A 21,972-nucleotide genomic window follows, 5' to 3' on the forward strand; every position below is an offset into this window, starting at 1 on the left:
ACTACCACCTGACAATGGTATCAAGGGGTAAATACAGAATATATAAGAAAAAAATATAGCAATATATACAAAAAGAATCTCTGACTAATTAATTTTTAACAATAAAAATATTTTAGGTTACATATAAATTGTATTTGATTTTTCTCTCCTCTCTCTCTCTCTGACTTACTCACATACAACACTAAATACTTTCACTCATCTGTTTTGTTACAATATGTATCATGACTTACTTTTTAATACAATTTTTTTAAAGAAATAAATTTGCTCATAATTTATAAATTATTTCTTTTCTCTAAACTAAACATAGATAATATGAAAACAACACTTAGTTAAATATTACATGTAAAGGAGACCAAAATTTTTCACAGACTTGGACTTTATCATTTTTCTTTGCAATATGATTTTCAAGAAATTGGTATTTCTTTATTTTATTCTTTAACTCGATCATATTTGGTTTTGTTTCATTTAATTTACATTTATATATATAATTCTTTGTAATTATGATTAGCAGATTCAATAATAAACTTTCATGTTTGCAACCCAGAAACACATTCTCTTTGTTGAGATCAAAATTTACAAAAAAAAGTTTCACAATATTGAAAAAAGACTGCCACAATTGAAAAGTTATTGGGCATTCAAAAAACAGGTGTTCAATGGTTTCTTCTCCAAGTTTACAAAAAGTGCATAACTTGGTATCTTTTAATTTGATTTTGTACAAAAAGGTATTCGTTGCTATAATTCTATGCAAAAATTTATATTGAAAGGTTCTTAAATAAGCATCTCTACAAGACTTTTTTGTTATCATGAAATACTCTGACCATTCTGTAGTATCAATAACTAACAGCTCTGCCCATTTCAAAAATTTAATTGTTGGTAGTTGAATAACTTCATCTACTAAGTTTTTGTATACAAATTTGGCTTTCACATTACACCTGATTTTTTTTAAGAAAGTATCACCAGTGTTAGACTTATCTAAATCTTGATTTAGACAGTTATCTTTAAGGCATTTTTTCATAGCTTTAGGGATTTTTGATATCAAACCATAATATTTAATAAAATTGTTGGTTTGTACTTTTTCTTGAAATTGCTCAAATTTATAAAAAATCATATTTTCACGATTAATAAGGTCACTTACTGACTGCACACCCCCCTTTTCCCATTGAATGTAATATGGGAAATCATCCAAAGAAGAAAAGTTCAAAATATCTAAGGATAAAATGTCACTGACAGAAATCTCAGTAATAGGTTTTGCAGCGGAAAAGCATAGTAAAACATCCTTCCAGAAAGAATTTTTACATCTTTTAGCAATCTCAATCAGCTTTTCTTTCTGAAGATTTAAAACCCTTTCACCCCCATACTTCATAAGGTCTGCCAGTAACAACTGCTGCCAGCCACCGCTAGGGTTTGCCAGCAGTCTTTTTATCCAACTAATTTTCAAATAGATATTAAATGAATGAAGATGTACCATATTAAGTCCACCTTGTGAAATATTACCAACAAGTGTGTTTCGCTTAATTCTGTCTGGTTTTCCATTCCATATGAAATCATAAAATAATGAAGTGAGCTCTGTTAACCTGGAGTGTGATAGGTTTGGTAATGCAGTCAATAAATGGACCAACTTTGAAAGAGCAAGTGATTTAATTACTGTAATTTTTCCTAATAATGTGAGTTTTCGATGTTGCCAGCTCTTCAAAATTGCAGAGACCTCTTTAATTTTCTTAGCAAAATTAATTTCTGTGATACAGCTTAAATCTAAAGAAAATTCAATCCCCAAAAGTTTAAAATTTGAATGTGACCAATGAAGTTTTAAGTCTGGACATAAAATAAGATCAGAATATTTTTTACTTCCAACCCATAGTGCTTTTGTCTTTGAAGCATTTATTTTCAAACCTGAAATTTTATAAAAAGATTCAAAACATGAAAGTGTTTCCCTCAACGATATTTCCCTTCCATCTAACATAAGGAATGTGTCATCTGCGTACATGCTTAAAAGTGATTCATCATCATTGATAGTAATTCCCCTTATGTCAGGATTACCTTTTAATTTCAAAGATAATAATTCAACCCCAATTATAAATAAATAGGGAGATAGAGGATCTCCTTGTCTGCAACCTCTTTCTAAATGAAAAAACTTAGACATGTGTCCATTATTTATAACACAACTTGATGCCCCTGAGTATAAAGTTTCAAACCATCTACATAAAGAAGGCCCAAAATTAAAGCTTTTCAAAGTATTTTTTAAAAATAACCATTCCAAGGAATCAAATGCCTTTTCAAAATCAACAAGTAATAAAAGACCTGTCTTATTATTTTCCTCAAGATAGTGCATCAAATCATATAAAAGGCGTGTGTTCTCACCCATAAATCTGTCTTTAATAAAACCTTTTTGTGTGTCACTTATGATAAATGGTAAAATGGGTTTAAGTCTATTAGCTATAACAGCAGAAGCTATTTTCATATCAGTATTCAAAAGACTAATAGGACGCCAGTTACTAATATACTGTCTGTCTTTTCCCTCTTTAGGAATGCAAGTTATTATACTTTGATACTGAAAATCAGAAAATTTACCCCCCGCATATCCAAAGTGAAGAGATCGAAAGACAAAAGGGCCAATATCTTTCCAAAAAAATTTATAAAAATCTACAGAATACCCATCAGAACCAGGACTTTTACCATTTGTCATAAATTTTAAAGATTCAGCACATTCTTTAAAAGTTAAATTTCCTTCACAAAGATCACTTTGTTCTTCTGTAAGCTTAATGTTATGATTAAAAAATGATGTATCATTGCAATCTAATTTTTTGCTTGAATAAAAATTTTGTTGTTCCATCAGAATTTGTGATTGCTCTGAAATATGCTGACCTTTATCATCAATAAGTTCTGTTATGGTTTTCTTAATAAAATTTTTCTTTTCTAATTTACAAAAATAATTTGTACACTTTTCACCATTCTCATGCCAGTTAGCTCGGGATCTAAGCAGCAAGCCTTCAACTTTCTTTTGTCTACAATTTTCTAGTTCAAGTTTTTTTTCAAATAAAGATTTTTGAACCTCATCATTTGGAGAATGATTCATAATACTTTCAAAATTTAAAATATCATTTTCAAGTTTGAGAGTGACATTTTTTTCCTCTCTGGATTTATTAATGCTGTAATTTATTGACAAGGATCTAATCTTCATTTTTAATATTTCAAAAAATGTTTGATCATTACATGACAACTCAACAGAAAGAAGATTTTCCATATCACCTGACAGATGGTATTCCAAAATAGTATCATTAATACATGATTTAACCATTTTTATATAATCTGCATCTCTAAGTAACTGAGAGTTAAATTTCCAATAACTTTTGCCCCGTTTCTCTAAACAAGCTGAGAAGGTGAAAAGAATTGCCGAATGGTCTGTTCTATAACCAGGAATGATAATGGTATTCTTCATAAGTGGAAAAAGGTCTTCTGAAATTAAAAAATAATCAAGGCGACTTTGTTTTATTGGTGAGGACTGACGCCAGGTATATTTCCTATCTTCTGGATAGCATGTACGCCAAGGATCAAGTAGTTCAAAAACATCAATGATTTCATCAATTTTTTACGGGAGTTAGGGTTTCTATTATGTTTGATATTATATGTATCCATAAATTTATCTAATACAACATTCCAGTCACCACATAGTAAAACACTGGTGTTTTTAAAGATTAAAATATTCTGCATTATTGTGTCAAAGAATGAAGGTTCATCTGTATTATAACCATACAAACATGCAAGACTTAATCTTTGTGAAAAAATTGTTATATCTAAAATAATGTAACGACCATTATCATCAATAATAGAATTATGCACAACAAAATCCAGACCCTTTTTAAACATAACAGAGACACCTGCACTTTTACTGTCTTTATGACTGAAAAAGCACTTATTTCCCCATTCATCCTCCCAGTATTTTTCAATGTCTTTATTGCTATGAGTTTCCTGAAAACACACTATGGAAGTATTTTTACTCCTAGCCCAATCAAAAACATCTGCCCTCTTTTTGGAGTTTGAAAAAAGACCCCTCACATTCATTGATAATATCGTTACATTATTATCCATGATTATATCTGAAGGGATGATTTATAAAACATATAAGCAAGTTCATAAGTACAAATATACAATTGTAACACATAAGACATACACAAACATACACACATACAAACATAAGATGTCGCATATTATTTTCTTCATTCAACATAGAATGTATAAACTAATTTACAGTATGGCATTATATAGTTATGAATAAATCTAGCAAAGGAATAGATGTTTTAAGGGGAGATAAGATTATATTAATTTCATAATAAATGTTAGAGTTATTTCCCCTATACTCTATAGTGACAGTATAATTTATATTAATAAAAAAAAATAATAAAAAAATCTCTTATACTATTTACTATATATGTATCCAGGATTTTGTAATTTGGAGTTGACATGACACACTTCAGTATTTATCTTTCACATTTATATCTATCTATTTATACTGATAAAAACTGTACATTTTCCAAAAAATATTAACAAGTGTAACAGACTTATATGAAAACTAATTAATTTCCATCTTTTAATTTCTTTTTCATTTTTTCTTCTACATTGTCAAATAGATCAAATCTTATTCTGCTACTAGTTTCAGTTTTGGCATACACATTACAGTTATAAAACCATACATTTTCAAATTTTTCAGTGTTTTTAAGTCTTGCCATTAGTCCAAGATTGCGTTGTGATATGTCATCATGCAATTTCACTTCATTTTTCAGGGATCTTTTTTGTCGCATTATCCGTATTTTAGTTTCAGTATTCTTTACCTTAACTATGACAGGCTTCTGATAACCATCTTTCCCAGGTATTCTGTGGATGGCTAGTACATCACTGGGCTCAATATCTACTTTACAGTCACTACTTTACAGTTTAATAGTCTCAGTTATAGGTGATGATGAATACAGTACAAATAAATTAAATGCAATTTTAACACTCAGGACTAAGAATTATATGAATAAATAATATAATACTACATTTTTCAACATGTAAATTTAGTGATTTTTTTTTTAACGTCAGTGAAAGGATCCAGAATTTTCATAAATGGGGAGGGACACTGACTGCCTAAGCCTGGGGGGGGGCTATCCGGCCAGTCATGCCTCAGTGATTTCCTATATATATAATCAACCACTTTTTTCTGTTTTTTTATGCACCACAGGCACTTGTCTCAGAAAAAGAAATTCCTACATACCTTAATATAACACAGGCACTTCAATCTTGTCTCAGAAAAAAATCCCTATATACCTTAATATAACACTGGTTTAGTGCCTAGTTGTGAGGTGCACTACATGTAACTAACTGTTTAAAATTGTGTTGTTTCGGTCATGACTTTTGCCATCTGTGTATTATTTTTTTTTTAAGTTGATTTGAAAATCTCACTAGAGATTGTGTTACATAATGTAGTTTATTGAATATCGACTCTAATTAAAACTCTTGAAAAACACATTGCATTTGTAGCCGGAGGGGATTTTACGTTGAATATTTCTGTGTCAACTTTTACATATTTTACCCCAGACCTTGTAAAGAGTAGGTATCGGAATCCTGAGTCTCTGATCCTTCACATGTGGCTTTGTATGACTTAACATTAGAAGTTTTCGTAGTTTATTATATTAAATTACAATTTAGCAAATATCAACAATATTACAAAGATAAAAGTATTCAAATGTAAATAAGTTAAAACTCACAGAAAAGTGACAAAATATGGTGAGGTCTGTGCAAGACCAGCAAGACTGACGATAGACATTTTGTTCTATATATAACAATGTTAACTTACAGTTAGTGGTAATTAAGGTTGCACAGACCATCAAGCTTTCTATATATGTAAAGCTATACAGCAGAGTGACTAGTGTCGACAAGCAATGTTACGTAGCTTTTCTTTCACAAAGCACCTACCGTAAAAAGTCTATATAAGCTCTCTAAATGATTTAGCAAATTTACAACAAATGGAAGTTTTTAACGACATTGACTGGCTATACAGCCCTTGCACAGCCGGTGTATATTTACCAATTGTTATCTCAGAATTAATGTTAATAGAGCAACTTGCCAAGATCAATAGAAAAGCTCTACAAGTAAATGATAAGTTGCAAATTTATCAAAATCTGTGAATATCTTCAACAAATTAAAGCGCAATAAAGTAAATAGATATAATGACATGTAAAACAATCATTTTTATCAATAATTTATATCAACAGTAATATTTAAATGTTCAATTTCACAACAGTCTATTTTCAAAGGAAGTAATGTTGTTTTAAAAACTGGCTCTCCGCCACACATTGTTAGGAAATTATAAATATTCGGGTGTTAATTTTTTTCTGCATCTGAAAAATTTTCTACGACTCGATATGATTTGTATCAAAGGGTAAAAATCAGAGGCAGATTTAGGGGGGGGGGGCGCCCCGGCACCCCCCTTTTTGGGAAAAAATTTGGTTGCTTATATTGGGAATCACTGAAGAGTGACTGGAGCGGACCCCCTCTTAGGTCAGTCAGTGGGCCTCCACTTATGAAAATTTCTGGATCCGCCACTGAAAATCTTCTTTAAGATAAAAAGAACTTCACTTAGGCAGCAACCATTTGATTTTCTGGGGGGGGCTATGGTTTTTTTTTCTGGACAAATTTTTTTTTCTCGCCTGCAGCGAAAAACAATATATTTTTTTCGCGACAAGTCGAAAACATTTTTTTTCTTACAATTTTAGCATTACATATAGTGGCAGCTGAGGGTGAAACAAACATTTTTTTTTTCTCAGAATCAAAAACAAATTATTTTTTTTCTCCAAAAACTGGAAACTAACTTTTTTTTCCAAAAAAAACCATAGACTCCCCCAGAAAATCAAATGGTTGCTGCCTTATATCGTCTTGGTACCTGTTTTGACGCGGACCAGAAATGACGCACCAATTTAGTTTTGGGTTTTATATTTCTAAACAAAAGATGTGACGTCATCGATAATTACTATTCATAACATGATGGTGAAGGTCATATGACTACAACATAGATGCCTCAAACTCTGTCCAGAAATGTTATTATTGCTTGAATTAGTAAAGATAATGCAATTTCTGCCATTTTATTAAGGTCAAAAACAGTCTACCCTTCCCAGAATGATTATCAGTCCTAAATCCACTTTGGCCGGCAAAAGTATGTATGCACATGCTGCCCCAGTTTGTGTTTTTCAAATCATATGACTGTCATGTGACATGGTTTTACATTTAAGCGGGAATCACTGTAGAACAAATGATCGTCGCTTATATAATTTTCTATTGTTTATCGATTTTTATCGATTTTTTTCATTCATTGTACGAAGTATACATTGATAAATGTTTTAATGTCAATGTTGTTTTATGAATGCAATTACTTCTTATTTTCAAGTATATGGAATATATATGTCACTTTGATAAATTTTGAACAATTTTATATAAAATTTGAAATAAAATATAGGTTACAATTAAATTAATGAAAAAAATTGTGTTGCTATCAACATGATCATAAAAGTGACTGTAAATGTCAAAATTTGTTATTAAAATTAAATTTGTTGAATAGTGTTAACTTTAAATTATCCGGATTGAAGCAATTTTTCGAACATCAGGTACACTGCAAGTGGTTTTTACTGGTTTGTTTATAGTGCGTCATTACTGGTACCCATCATAAGTTGACAGTCCGTTTGTAATGTTAGCAAACATGATTTTTATTGCTTTTACTGTTTCAAAAATCAACTGTTTAATGATTGAAATACATTAACAAGTGATCAATCTTTCATTCTATTCCGTGTTTCTTTTTCTTTTAAATGGTAGATTAAATGCAGAGACAAACACAACGTTAGGTGCGTCATTACTGGTTCCTCGGGGATAGTAGAAACTGTGAAAGATACTAATTCTATACAAATCACAGGCACTTGTCTCAGAATTTTTTCCCCCTTATATACCTTAATATAACAATTTGCCAGTTAAGTACCTTGTTTTATATTAAGTTATATATATTTTCTGAGACAAGTGCCTGGGACACAAATCCTTGGATTTACAGACTTTCAAATATTTATATTTCCCGCATTTTTACTACTGGTCATGTGACTGTTCAAAATGGTGAACTGAAGGAAAACGAAACTGAAAGTGTTGCAATGTGAAACAGATACATGATAAGAATGAGTGTTGCAACAAATATTAGTCAATCAAAGTGGCAGTGTGTTTCATCTAAGTCATCAAAGACTTGCACAAATGAAACAAAAGTGCAAAGACTACGTAAGTCTCATTTCGATAGTTTTATTTACATTAATTCATTTATAATTACATGATAATTAGGTTCGTCATAGCAAATAGACAGAAATAGCTGTTGTCACCTCAAAAACTACTCTGGATACAGACCAATCTGAGCAGTTAGGGGGATAAGGACAAGCTATCACTAAATATATTGCAGACTAAGACTTTCAAGACTAATATCTTATTTTATACTTGGTGACCTATAGTTGTTAATGTCTGTGTCATTTTGGTCTTTTGTGGATAGTTGTCTCATAGGCAATCATACCACATCTTATTTTTTATATTTGGTGTATTCTGAGACTTCTAAATACATGTAACACAGAGATTGTTCACTAACATTTTCGAAATAAAACAATGTCTTCCGGCAAAGTTAACTACATTATTTTAACATACTGCGAAGACAGGTAATTTCAAAAAGACTGTAGGAGATGAATTTGAATTTCACAGCTGTGGAGAGTTGTCTCATTTGCAATCATACCACATCTACTTTTTTTATATTTGGTCTGAACCTTTTCCATTAATAATACAATATAATACAATAACTTAAGAGAATCTATAAATTTAGATTATTTTTACATCTCTGCAGGAAGAAACAAAACAATTAATGCTCATTCGAATCCATGACAAATCGCCCCACTGGCAAATCGCCCCACACCTAATCGCCCCACTTTTTCACAAACTCGCCCCACGGCAAATCGCCCCACTTTTTCACAAACTCGCCCCACTTTCTAAAAAAACGCCCCACTCTTGTTTACCAACTCGCCCTACTTATGAAAAGGGTAAACACCCATTGCAAATAGTTATGATAACATGCTCTCCTTATGAAAAGGGTTAAAATCCCTCTGAAATACGGTCTGTCAACTGGCCCCACTCATGACAAATAGATAAACCACTAATAAAAAAGATGCAATCCCGTTGTATATCTTTGTCCCTGTTCAATAAGTTGGGCGAGTTGACAGGGGAAAAATTAACTGGATTTAACCCTTTTCACAAGTGAGGCGATTTTTTTAAAATGTGGGGCGAGTTGGTTAAACAGGTTGGGGCGATTTTTAAAATTTTTGTAATAGTGGGGCGAGTTGGTGAAAAAGTGGGGCGATTTGGTGTGGGGCGTTTTGCCAGTGGGGCGATTTGTCCTGCTTCCACTCATTCAAATCCAATTGGTTTGTGTCCTGAGTATAAAGTAATTACGGAGACTATTCTCACATTCCTGGTTGGTAACAAAACACCATATCAGTCCTTTTCAAAATGTATTGATAAATATTTTTCCTGGTCACATTCAGTAATTAGTAGTATTAAACTTTTATGCAAATGTGTCCACCCGACATTACTGAAGTCAAAATCAGTTTCTATATAATTTTGAAATTAAGATTTTTTAACCTGTACTGGCACAAATTCTTTTTGGTGTTGTTCTTTTCAGACTTTGTGTTATTATTCTTATGTGCATGTTTCATTGTATAATACACTTCCTTTTAGGCAATGGTTACCGAAAACTATCACAATCAGGTATGCCTACATCATATTATGTACATGTATATGAACACTTATAAACACATCTTTTGTGTACAACTCTCTCTGTGTATCTCTAAAATGAAAATAACTGGAATATATGTGTATCTAAATAAACTTTTTCTATGAAGTTTAAGATTGAAATTACTAACATGATAAACAGTGTTCAGAAATTTTGAAACTTCCAGTGAAAATTCACATATAGATCTAATTGTTTTGAATATTATGGTAGTGGGAGGAAAATGATACAATGAGACAGGAATGATATAGTTTCTTTTGATTGATAATTTCCATGTGCAGGAGGTTTCAAGATGTTTGAGGGCTGTTGGTTCACCAGCATCAATAACATTAATATATTACATCTGTATATATACCTGATTTGTGTATGATGTGTATGTGTTGCCTAATATTTGGATTAACACCAATGATGATTTTAGGGTTTATATTTAATACATGTACATTGTGAATTGTAGGTTATACAGATGTAATATAGGTTCCTCTTTGTGTATTCATTCATTAAAAATAATTTTGTTTAACTGTTTATATTTACTTACACTTTGAAATTTACATCAGAAATTATGGATAGTTATTCTCTTTTCACAATTGGATTCAATGTCTGAAAAGTGAAAAGCTGGTTTACCAATAAGTGTTATAACTACCTACATGACCTACATTTGTTCCTATTTACATTTTTTTTGGTAAAGATTACATGAAGTGCAATCAGACCCTATGGTACTAACTTTATATCTATATCTTCCAAGGTATATCACTTACTTTGATAGTTCAAACAAAATAGTGCAGTGAAATAATCATTATTTAGGTCCTATCCAGTCAATGTCATGTAATTTATTGGTAATATGTTTAACTTTGATATTTAAGTTACAGTATGATATATATGGGAATTACAATACTTGTCAAAAATACATTTATTAAGTAAAAATTGGTTATTGCTTTGGGGATGTACAGCGGGCAACTGCCAAACAGTGTCTATGCAACTGTTCAACCAAAACTTTTCAAATTTTGATATGTTGTTATTACAACCCTCGAGATACAACCATTTTTACAGAAAACTGGCCATTCCCGATAGTTTGATGAACGATACATAGTTCAAATTCAACATATAGACTAGCGATATTTATACTTTGTCCTTTACTCTCGGCGACCGAAACATTTTACAGCATTCCTGACGCGATTGGAAGCAGTACCTCTGGCCAAGGGAAGCCAGTCGAAATGGTACGGAATTGCTGATAAAATGTCGTCTATTTTGGGGAAGAAAGTTAAATGAACATTCAGACCACACAACCTATACAGTCTATACACAGCCTGACAACTTATTGTATTATTCTTTCCACGATGCAAGAGGACAAACACATGTTGGCAGAATAATTTTAACAAACATTTTCACAACAAAAACATTTTATTTTAATTTCTTTTTATAGTTTACTTCCATACTTACAATGAACTTTCACTTTCACTTTCAGTTGCTATTAATAACGTTACTTATATATACCATTGTAACATTGTGACGTTTAAATTTTAACAACCCGATTTTGTTCTTCAGCATGATTTTATGTATTGTTTTTATCCTGATGACGGTGCCCTAGGCACCGAAACATGTCGATCAATAAATTTTCTGCAGCAGTCCCTAAAGTGTTGTTGTTATAAGACTCTCTACATTTTATGTTTTTTTATCATAACGACCCTGCATACCCGGCGAGGTATCCACTTTATGGACTCTACCGTACTACAGACTCACCAGGCGTTGGTTCACTTTCGTTTGTAATTGTTGTTATTTAAAGTTTCACTTACTGTGCTTATCCAGTGACCTTTGGGGTATCACAATAGCAATGGCCAAAACGGTTTACCAAATTGCAGTTAGATTTCTTCTCCAACTAACTGATCAACTGGTAAAAGGTTTTAGCAGATTGCTCAAGTGAAATGTTGTTAGTATGAAGTGAGTGCTGTGAAATCAAAAGTAATACTTACCATCCAGATCCAGTTAGTTGATATTTTTGTCATTTGTTTCAAACACAAAAATGACTTACTATAGTATGGGTCACTGAATAAGAAGGTCTAATTTTGACATGGAAACTTCTATCATAAACAGATTTTATAAATAGATAGTTCAAACCATTGTTTTGTAGATGAAATTGGGGAACAGCAGTCAGCATTGTATAATAATCATAATCAATTTAAAAACAAACAACTTCGTCAACAAAGTAAAACAAAATGGCATTATAGAGACACTCTATAGACAAAGCACATGTAATAAAAAATTTGAAAGACAAGAAGACATTTCATGCAATAGAAGAGACACAAGAGGGTATACATATGGTGTCCATTTGTCCATTTTTAAATCCCAAAAGTGTTTTAAGCTGTTTCAAGAATAAGAACAAAATGTAAATGTTACAGCCATAAATATTTTGTTTTCTCTATTGGTTATATTTTCTGCTAAAATTTGTGGTTTGTATGGGAGAACTTTCAAAGAATGTGTTGACATCTTTCCTTGACTTTGATAAATATGGTTAAGATTAAAGGTATACGACTTTGAAAAAAGTGGTTAAGATTAAAGGTACATGACTTTGGTAAATATGGAAAAGATTAAAGGAATACAATTATAGGCAAAAGTGCAGATGTCTGGGTTTAGTTCAGGTATATCAAAGTTGAAAGACAAAAAGTCCTTTCTTGTTACTGGTGAAAAAGGCCAAACATTTTTTCTCCAAACAATAATCCAATGAATAGTTAAAATATACTGTTGTAATACTTTTCAAGTTCTTTTGATATATCATTTCAATTTTAATTAAAACTCTGACTGAATGATTGATTGTTTTTTGGTAAACCATCTAGGGGGAAAATATCTCAATGCATAATCAAAAGGAAACTAATTGAAACAGAAATCCAATGAGTAGATCAACCAAACTGGGTCATTCTAGAATGAGTAGGTCAGGAAAACTGGGTCTTTCTGGGATGATCAGGTCTGGCAAACTAAATCAACCTAGGATGAAGGGCCTGTTTCTGAAAATTTGATAGTCTCTAAAAATATGTATATTGCAATAATTGCATACTCATGTAAATTCAGAAATTTTTGCATGCAATTAGTACAGAAAATGTTGAACAAAAGTGTAAATTAGTAAGACTAATTATTATATATATTAATTATTGTAATGCTGCATACAATTAATCACTTTTAATGCTATCAAAATTTTGAATGAGAGTTTTTTTCTCTCTTTAAACCCTTCCTGTCACAATTTTAAAGAATGATAAAAAAACATCAGATTCTTTAATATTTTTAATTTTACAATACATTGTTTTGAACACTAAAGTACATCTAAAAACTCTTTTTAAAAGTAGTTGACTCTTGATTGAAAAATCTCAATTTGATTGGAATTAAGTACTCAACAGTTTTCTGGCTTGAATTGTTTCACATTTTTCATGTTGGGACCTTTTATAGCTGACTCAATTATATCACATATGGTAGGTTTTTTTTCATTCATGTCATTGTTGAAGGCTGTACAGTGGCCGATAATGGATTATTGCTAAGTAAACATCCACTTCATTACTGAAATTGTGTGGATTCATTTATAGTTTGTTGTTTCATTAGCAAACATACCTCATTTCCTTATTTTTTTGTTATACATAAATGTATAAATTTTATGGTCTAAATTCTATTATAAGTCCTTCAAAACAAGTTATGTATACAAGTATTAAAACAAGTTAAAGAGTGTGACAAAATCTGTTTAATCCAAAATTATAAAAATGAAATACTTGGTGTAATATTATATAATTGGTGTTTTATAAAAAATCAAAATAATACAAAGGAAATGACCAGCTGAATATCTTTATTTTCTTTATGATCTATAATAAAGAGAATGATAAGAAAAAGTAAGTAATGTATACTATTAATCTGAAAGTAAAAAAACGGTAACAAAATGTTATCTTTAAATGCTAACAAAAAGGAGAAAAATTGTATTTAATGATGTTGGCTTCTGGTGTTTTGCTTCCTGCCAAAGAAAGACATTTTTGAAAATCTTATTAACTCCTTGTCATTTTTTCATAGTTTTCAAAAGAAAAAATTCAAAGTAAGTCATTTCTTGTCAAATTTTCAATGGCATATCTCTTTTAAAAACAAGGATGCATTTATTGACATTGCATTTGTAACTGCTTTCTTTCCTTATTTATGTGATATGAATTTATACCTGTCTTTTAATATCTTGTTAATTTGTAACAGAGGAGCAACCTTAATTTTAACTCTTCACTTTAACATAAACACTCAAATAGAATAAAAAGTAAGAATAGAGAATAAAATTTAAGGGTAATAAAAATTAGATAATTTCTAAAATACATTTGTTATACTGTTGATTGCACAAAAATGGATACTGAATTTGCATGTATTTGTATTTATATATAGAAGTTTGTTCTATATGAGATAGGATAAGGTTATAACTGAAGTAAGATTTTTGTTCTATATGAGATAGGATAAGGTTATAACTGAAGTAAGATTTTTGTTCTATATGAGAAAGGATGAGGTTATAACTGAAGTAAGATTTTTGTTCTATATGAGATAGGATGAGGTTATAACTGAAGTAAGCTTTTTTTTCTATATGAGATAGGATAAGTTTATAACTGAAGTAAGATTTTTGTTCTATATGAGATAGGATAAGGTTATAACTGAAGTAAGATTTTTGTTCTATATGAGATAGGATAAGGTTATAACTGAAGTAAGATTTTTGTTCTATATGAGATAGGACTGAAGTAAGATTTTTGTTCTATATGAGATAGGATAAGGTTATAACTGAAGTAAGATTTTTGTTCTATATGAGATAGGATAAGTTTATAACTGAAGTAAGATTTTTGTTCTATATGAGATAGGATAAGTTTATAACTGAAGTAAGATTTTTGTTCTATATGAGATAGGATAAGTTTATAACTGAAGTAAGATTTTTGTTCTATATGAGATAGGACTGAAGTAAGATTTTTGTTCTATATGAGATAGGATAAGGTTATAACTGAAGTAAGATTTTTGTTCTATATGAGATAGGATAAGTTTATAACTGAAGTAAGCTTTTTGTTCTATATGAGATAGGATAAGTTTATAACTGAAGTAAGATTTTTGTTCTATATGAGATAGGATAAGGTTATAACTGAAGTAAGATTTTTGTTCTATATGAGAAAGGATGAGGTTATAACTGAAGTAAGATTTTTGTTCTATATGAGATAGGATGAGGTTATAACTGAAGTAAGCTTTTTTGTTCTATATGAGATAGGATAAGTTAATAACTGAAGTAAGATTTTTGTTCTATATGAGATAGGATAAGGTTATAACTGAAGTAAGATTTTTGTTCTATATGAGATAGGATAAGGTTATAACTGAAGTAAGATTTTTGTTCTATATGAGATAGGACTGAAGTAAGATTTTTGTTCTATATGAGATAGGATAAGGTTATAACTGAAGTAAGATTTTTGTTCTATATGAGATAGGATAAGTTTATAACTGAAGTAAGATTTTTGTTCTATATGAGATAGGATAAGGTTATAACTGAAGTAAGATTTTTGTTCTATATGAGAAAGGATGAGGTTATAACTGAAGTAAGATTTTTGTTCTATATGAGATAGGATGAGGTTATAACTGAAGTAAGCTTTTTTTTCTATATGAGATAGGATAAGTTTATAACTGAAGTAAGATTTTTGTTCTATATGAGATAGGATAAGGTTATAACTGAAGTAAGATTTTTGTTCTATATGAGATAGGATAAGTTTATAACTGAAGTAAGATTTTTGTTCTATATGAGATAGGACTGAAGTAAGATTTTTGTTCTATATGAGATAGGATAAGGTTATAACTGAAGTAAGATTTTTGTTCTATATGAGATAGGATAAGTTTATAACTGAAGTAAGATTTTTGTTCTATATGAGATAGGATAAGGTTATAACTGAAGTAAGCTTTTTTTTTTAAACTTGTTACTTTGGATTCTTTTCTTTCATATTTCTGCACACCTTCCTTTAAAAAAATTGTAAATTGTTGAACATTTCAATTCGTTGTTCTCTTGTACCCATGAAATCCGCATAAAATTGGTATCCAACGAACATTTATGAATCCACAGTAATTTCTTGAAATTATCCAAGTTGAAAATTGTTGAAGGGTAGTGATATTTTTTCATCTAAATATCACCAAGATCAAATTCCTTTTTGTTGTCTTGTTGCACAAAGTGCTAAACATATTCTCATAGTTTATGGTGGCTTGGTTGGCAAACTTGGGCAAGGAAAGATGAAACCTGTTTTGTGGAAAAAACTGCAGCTTTATATATATGCAGTATACACTAAAAAATGATATATTTAAGAGATAAAAGTGGGCAGACATGAGACACAGCGTGAGGAGAGAAGTTTACATAAGAGATCATTATTTAATCTTTGAGCCTTATGATTAAAGCTAATAACAGTTATCTTTCTGAAATTGTTCTTAAATAATTATGAAAACAAGAATCTGTCCCCAGTACACTGAAGCCCCATCTGCACTATCATTTTCTATCAGTCAGTTAACCATGAAAATCTCTTAATTTGGCATTAAAATAAGAAAGATCATATTATAGGGAACATGTGTACTAAGTTTCAAGTTGATTGGACTTCAACTTCATCAAAAACTACCTCAACCAAAAACTTTAACCCCTGAAGCGGGACAGATGGACAGATGAACAGAAGAAAGAACGAACAAACAAATGAATGAACAAACGAATGAATGAACAGATGGATGGACGGATGGACGCACAGACCAGAAAACATAATGCCCATAAAAGGGGCATGAAAATACCTTGATATGTGATTAAAAGATCATATTGCTTATAGATTTAGACAAATATTATATTTATGTACTCTCTTAGAATGGACAAGGTTCATAACGACAACTGCAATCAAAATAAATTCATCAAAATTGCTTCAGTACTAAAAAGAAAATAATGGATGTCGACATTAAAATGAAATTATGAAAATGAATTTGTTATGGTAAAATATGAAATGCCATTAAAATGTTTGCTATCATTTAATTTAATTTAGTGCTTTATTTATTCAAAAGAGGATTGTAAACAGCCCTAGGGCTAGTAATGGTTTTCCTTATATAATCTACATGTGCTCTGTGTCATTGTTTTCTAATGGCCTTGTGTCTTTGGACTATTAAAAGTGCATCAGTTTTGCTGCAACTTCATGTACTAGGAATGAAGACAAAAATAAAGTAATTTGACAAAATTGAACTGTTTTGTATGTTAAGTAATTTGTTACATTAATGATTTGCATAAAGAATTCATTTCAGTGTTCAATATTCCCGTATTTATTATCTGTACCTGAATCAATTGATCAACATGTACTGTGTTATTGTTAGAACAGCTGTGTCGAGGAAGAATCTATGATTCATATTTCAATTTATTATTGAATAAAAACTTACTGTGTACATGTGTAGCTGTAAAGGATAATATCTTTCGTGTGCAATTTTTTTATTTTACAAAAACTTTCGTTGATGACCATGAATAACAAAAGTGAAAGTAAGATTCTTTGCTAACATTTTATTTCATCAGTGTATTTTGTGATTATATTATTGATGTTTGCCTCTGTAATTCCTATGTTAATCTCCAATCTATAAGAGCTATATATGTCTATGATAGAAGGTTGCAGCTAAATTACTGGTTGAGAATGGGAAATAACTCTTGCTTATGGAAAATTAAGTAAAAGAAAAAAAAAATAATCTAAAGATGTAAATTTGATTGTCTATATATTAGATATTTTTGACCTAATGAGGTGTTCTTTATTAATTTACATTTGATTTGCAATGTGAAAAAAAAAGATTTTTTGAAATTTACTTATTAAGACATCTGCTAAAAAAGGTTTAGATTTCAAATGTATGTGATTATCAAGTCTATCAAATAATGATTTTGAGATATACTGTTTTCGATCAATTTATATATTAGTAATTATTTTTATTTCAGCAGTCCTAATCTTCTGACTTTTATCTCTGATTATTTACTGAATTTCTCAGATATTGTTTATCAGATGCATCAAGGACTTTATCTTATGTTAGGCCTGCATGTCTTCTTTTGAATGAGCCTGATCTGCAAACTAGATAATCTGAACAATATATATTCTCTAAAATATAATGCATTTATATAAGTTAACACATAACACCATTTTTATACTTCAAACTATTTTAGAGTGCAAAATGTTTGTTACTAATTTCAAGGAATTGAATCTGGGTTTTCCTCATAGTTGAAGGCTGTAAGGTGACCTTTAGTTATTTACATGCACATCACTTGCACAGCATTTAGATTTTAATGAGAAGTTATCTCTGGCAAGAATGTAACATCCCCTTATTTGTATACTGTTTTATTTTGAAATGCACTGCCTGATACATATGCACAGGCTATTGATATATCCTTTTCAGTATTAAGCTCACAGCAATGTCACAGACAACAGTCCAAAAGTACACTATATAGGTATTGGTCAATATCTACTCAGTAAAATCTAGGGAACGGTATCAACTGACAATTTATATATATTGTCTATGATATCAGCTAATGATTTATATACTGTAGACTCATCTATTTTCATGGGTACCAATTTTCTTGGTTTGAGTTCGGGAATGTTTTAATTTTGTGATTTTGCCAAAGACTGCATACAAGTCATTTGAAAATTTGCAACTCATTGAACATTTCAATGGCTAACCTAACTGTACCCACGAAATCTACGAAAATTGGTTTCGAACGAAAATGAATAAATCCACAGTATCTTTAGTATGCTAGATTTCAAATGTATGTGATTATCAAGTCTATCAAATAATGATTTTGAGATATACTGTTTTCGATCAATTTATATATTAGTAATTATTTTTATTTCAGCAGTCCTAATCTTCTGACTTTTATCTCTGATTATTTACTGAATTTCTCAGATATTGTTTATCAGATGCATCAAGGACTTTATCTTATGTTAGGCCTGCATGTCTTCTTTTGAATGAGCCTGATCTGCAAACTAGATAATCTGAACAATATATATTCTCTAAAATATAATGCATTTATATAAGTTAACACATAACTCCATTTTTATACTTCAAAACTATTTTAGAGTGCAAAATGTTTGTTACTAATTTCAGGAATTGAATCTGGGTTTTCCTCATAGTTGAAGGCTGTAAGGTGACCTTTAGTTATTTACATGCACATCACTTGCACAGCATTTAGATTTTAATGAGAAGTTGTCTCTGGCAAGAATGTAACATCCCCTTATTTGTATACTGTTTTATTTTGAAATGCACTGCCTGATACATATGCACAGGCTATTGATATATCCTTTTCAGTATTAAGCAATGTCACAGACAACAGTCCAAAAGTAAACTATATAGGTATTGGTCAATATCTACTCAGTAAAATCTAGGGAATGGTATCAACTGACAATTTATATATATTGTCTATGATATCAGCTAATGATTTATATACTGTAGACTCATTTATTTTCATGGGTACCAATTTTTTTGATTTGAGAAAAACTTACACTTTCGTGAATGTTTTAATTTTGTGATTTTGCCAGACTGCATACAAGTCACTTGAAAATTTGCAACTCATTGAACATTTCAATGGCTTACCTAACTGTACCCATGTAATCTACGAAAATTGGTTTCGAACGAAAATGAATAAATCCACAGTATCTTTAGTATGCTACCTATGTTATACTGTCAATGAAAATAGAAAACTGAAAAATCGGAATATCCTGTAAATGGCCAATTGACATCGAACTTTGGGAAAATATCTTCTACTCTTTGCCACTGAATTCTTATTAGTTTTTAGCTCACCTTTCCTAAAAGGAAATGTGAGCTTTTGCCATCACTTGGCGTCCGTCGTCGTCGTCCGTCTTTCGTCGTTGTCGTCGTAAACTATTTCAAAGATCTTCTCCTCTGAAACTACTGAACCAATTCAAACCAAACTTCATCTGATTGATTCCTTGGGTATCTAGAATAAAGTCTGTGTTTTAATTCCCATTTCATCAAAAATCATGGCCGCCATGGCTAAAGATAGAACATAGGGGTAAAATATAGATTTTGGCTTATAACTCTAAAACCAAAGCATTTAGAGCAAATCTGACATGGGGTTAAATAATCTATTAGGTCAAGATCTATCTGCCCTGAAATTTTTGGACTATTGTTGGGTTGCTGCCCCTGAATTAGTAATTTTAAGGAAATTTTGCAGTTTTTGCTTATTATCTAGAATATTATTATAGATAGAGATAAACTATAAACAGCAATAATGTTCAGCAAAGTAAGATCTACAAATAAGTCAACATGACCAAAATTGTCAGTTGACCCATTAAGGAGTTATTGCCCTTTACAGTCAATTTTTAACAATTTTTCTAAAATTTTAGTATTCTTTTAAAAAATCTTCTCCTCTGAAACTAGTGGGCCAAATTAAACCAAACTTGGCCACAATCATCATTTGGGTATATAGTTTTAAAAATGTGTGGCGTGACCCTGCCAACCAACCAAGATGGCCGCCATGGCTAAAAATAGTACATAGGGGCGAAATGTAGATTTTGGCTTATATCTCTAGATCTGAAACCAAAGCATTTAGAGCAAATCTGACAGGAGATAAATTATTTATCAGGTCAACATCTATCTGCCCTGAAATTTTCAGACAAAACAGACAACCTATTGTTGGGTTGCTGCTCCAGAATTAGTAATTTTATGGAAATTTTGCAGTTTTTGGTTATTATCTTGAATATTATAATAGATAGAGATAAACTGTAAACAGCAATAATGTTGGTCTATGTGAATATTAAACAATGGACACAAATGGATTCATGACAAAATTGTGTTTTGGTGATGGTGATGTGTTTGTAGATCTTACTTTACTAAACATTGTTGCTGCTTACAATTATCTCTATCTATAACAGTACTTTCTGTGGAAAATGTTATTGAAAATCTTCAAATTTTAAGAAAATTGTTAAAAATTGACTATGAAGGGCAATAACTCCTTAGGGGGTCAATTGATTATTTTGGTCATACTGACTTATTTTTAGTTCTTACTTTGCTGTACATTATTGCTGTTTACAGTTTATCTCTATCTATAATAATATTCAAGATAATAACAAAAAAACAGCAAAATTTCCTCAAAATTACCAATTCAGGGGCAGCAACCTAACAACCGATTATCCGATTCATCTGAAAATTCCAGGGCAGATAGATCGTGACCTGATCAACAATTTTACTTCCTGTCAGATTTGCTCTTAATGCTTTGGTTTTTGAGTTATAAGCCAAAAACTGCATTTTACCCCATGTTCTATTTTTAGCCATGGCGGCCATCTTGGTTTGTTGGTCGAGTTACCGGACACATTTTTTTAACTAGATACCCCAATGATGATTATGGCTAAGTTTGGTTAAATTTGGCCCAGTAGTTTCAGAGGAGAAGATTTTTCTAAAAGATTACTAAGATTTACGAAAAATGGTTAAAAATTGACTATAAAGGGCAATAACTCCTAAAGTGGTCAACTGACCATTTTGGTCATGTTGACTTATTTGTACATCTTACTTTGCTGAACATTATTGCTGTTTAAAGTGTATCTCTATCTATAATAATATTCAAGATAATAACCAAAAACAGCAAAATTTCCTTAAAATTACAATTTCAGGGGCAGCAACCCAACAACGGAATGTCCGATTCATCTGAAAATTTCAGGGCAGATAGATCTTGACTTGATGAACAATATTACCCCCATGTCAGATTTGCTCTAAATGCTTTGGTTTTTGAGTTATAAGCCAAAAACTGCATTTTACCCCTATGTTCTATTTTTAGCCATGGCGGCCATCTTGGTTGGTTGGCCGGGTCACCGGACACATTTTTTAAACTAGATACCCCAATGATGATTATGGCCAAGTTTGGTTAAATTTGGCCCAGTAGTTTCAGAGGAGAGAAGATTTTTGTAAAAGTTAACGACGCCGGACGACGGACGACGACAGACGACGGACGCCGGACGCCAAGTGATGAGAAAAGCTCACTTGGCCCTTCGGGCCAGGTGAGCTAAAAATAAGTCAGCATGACCAAAATTGTCAGTTTACCCCTTAAGGAGTTATTGCCCTTTATAGTCCTTTTTTAACAATTTTCATGAATTTTTTGTAAATTTTTGTAAATTTTTAGAATATATTTT

General features: G+C 30.9%; 1 protein-coding gene across 3 annotated transcripts in view; it reads left to right on the forward strand.

Moving 5' to 3' along the window:
• Positions 1 to 8,111: 8,111 nt before the first annotated feature.
• Positions 8,112 to 21,972, forward strand: part of LOC139521065 (anoctamin-8-like) — a 41,803-nt gene continuing 27,942 nt past the window's right edge. The window contains exons 1-2 of one of the 3 annotated variants that reach the window (XM_071314312.1): positions 8,122 to 8,283; positions 9,775 to 9,804. In XM_071314312.1, coding sequence (XP_071170413.1) covers positions 8,178 to 8,283; positions 9,775 to 9,804 — 136 coding nt within the window. In that variant the 5' untranslated portion in view covers positions 8,122 to 8,177. Of the gene's footprint in view, positions 8,284 to 9,774; positions 9,805 to 17,174; positions 17,337 to 21,972 lie in introns of those variants that run through there. The other 2 variants (XM_071314313.1, XM_071314316.1) reach the window with 2 other exon arrangements.

The sequence above is a fragment of the Mytilus edulis genome, chromosome 4 (assembly GCF_963676685.1).
Source record: "Mytilus edulis chromosome 4, xbMytEdul2.2, whole genome shotgun sequence".
Classification (NCBI taxonomy): domain Eukaryota; kingdom Metazoa; phylum Mollusca; class Bivalvia; order Mytilida; family Mytilidae; genus Mytilus; species Mytilus edulis.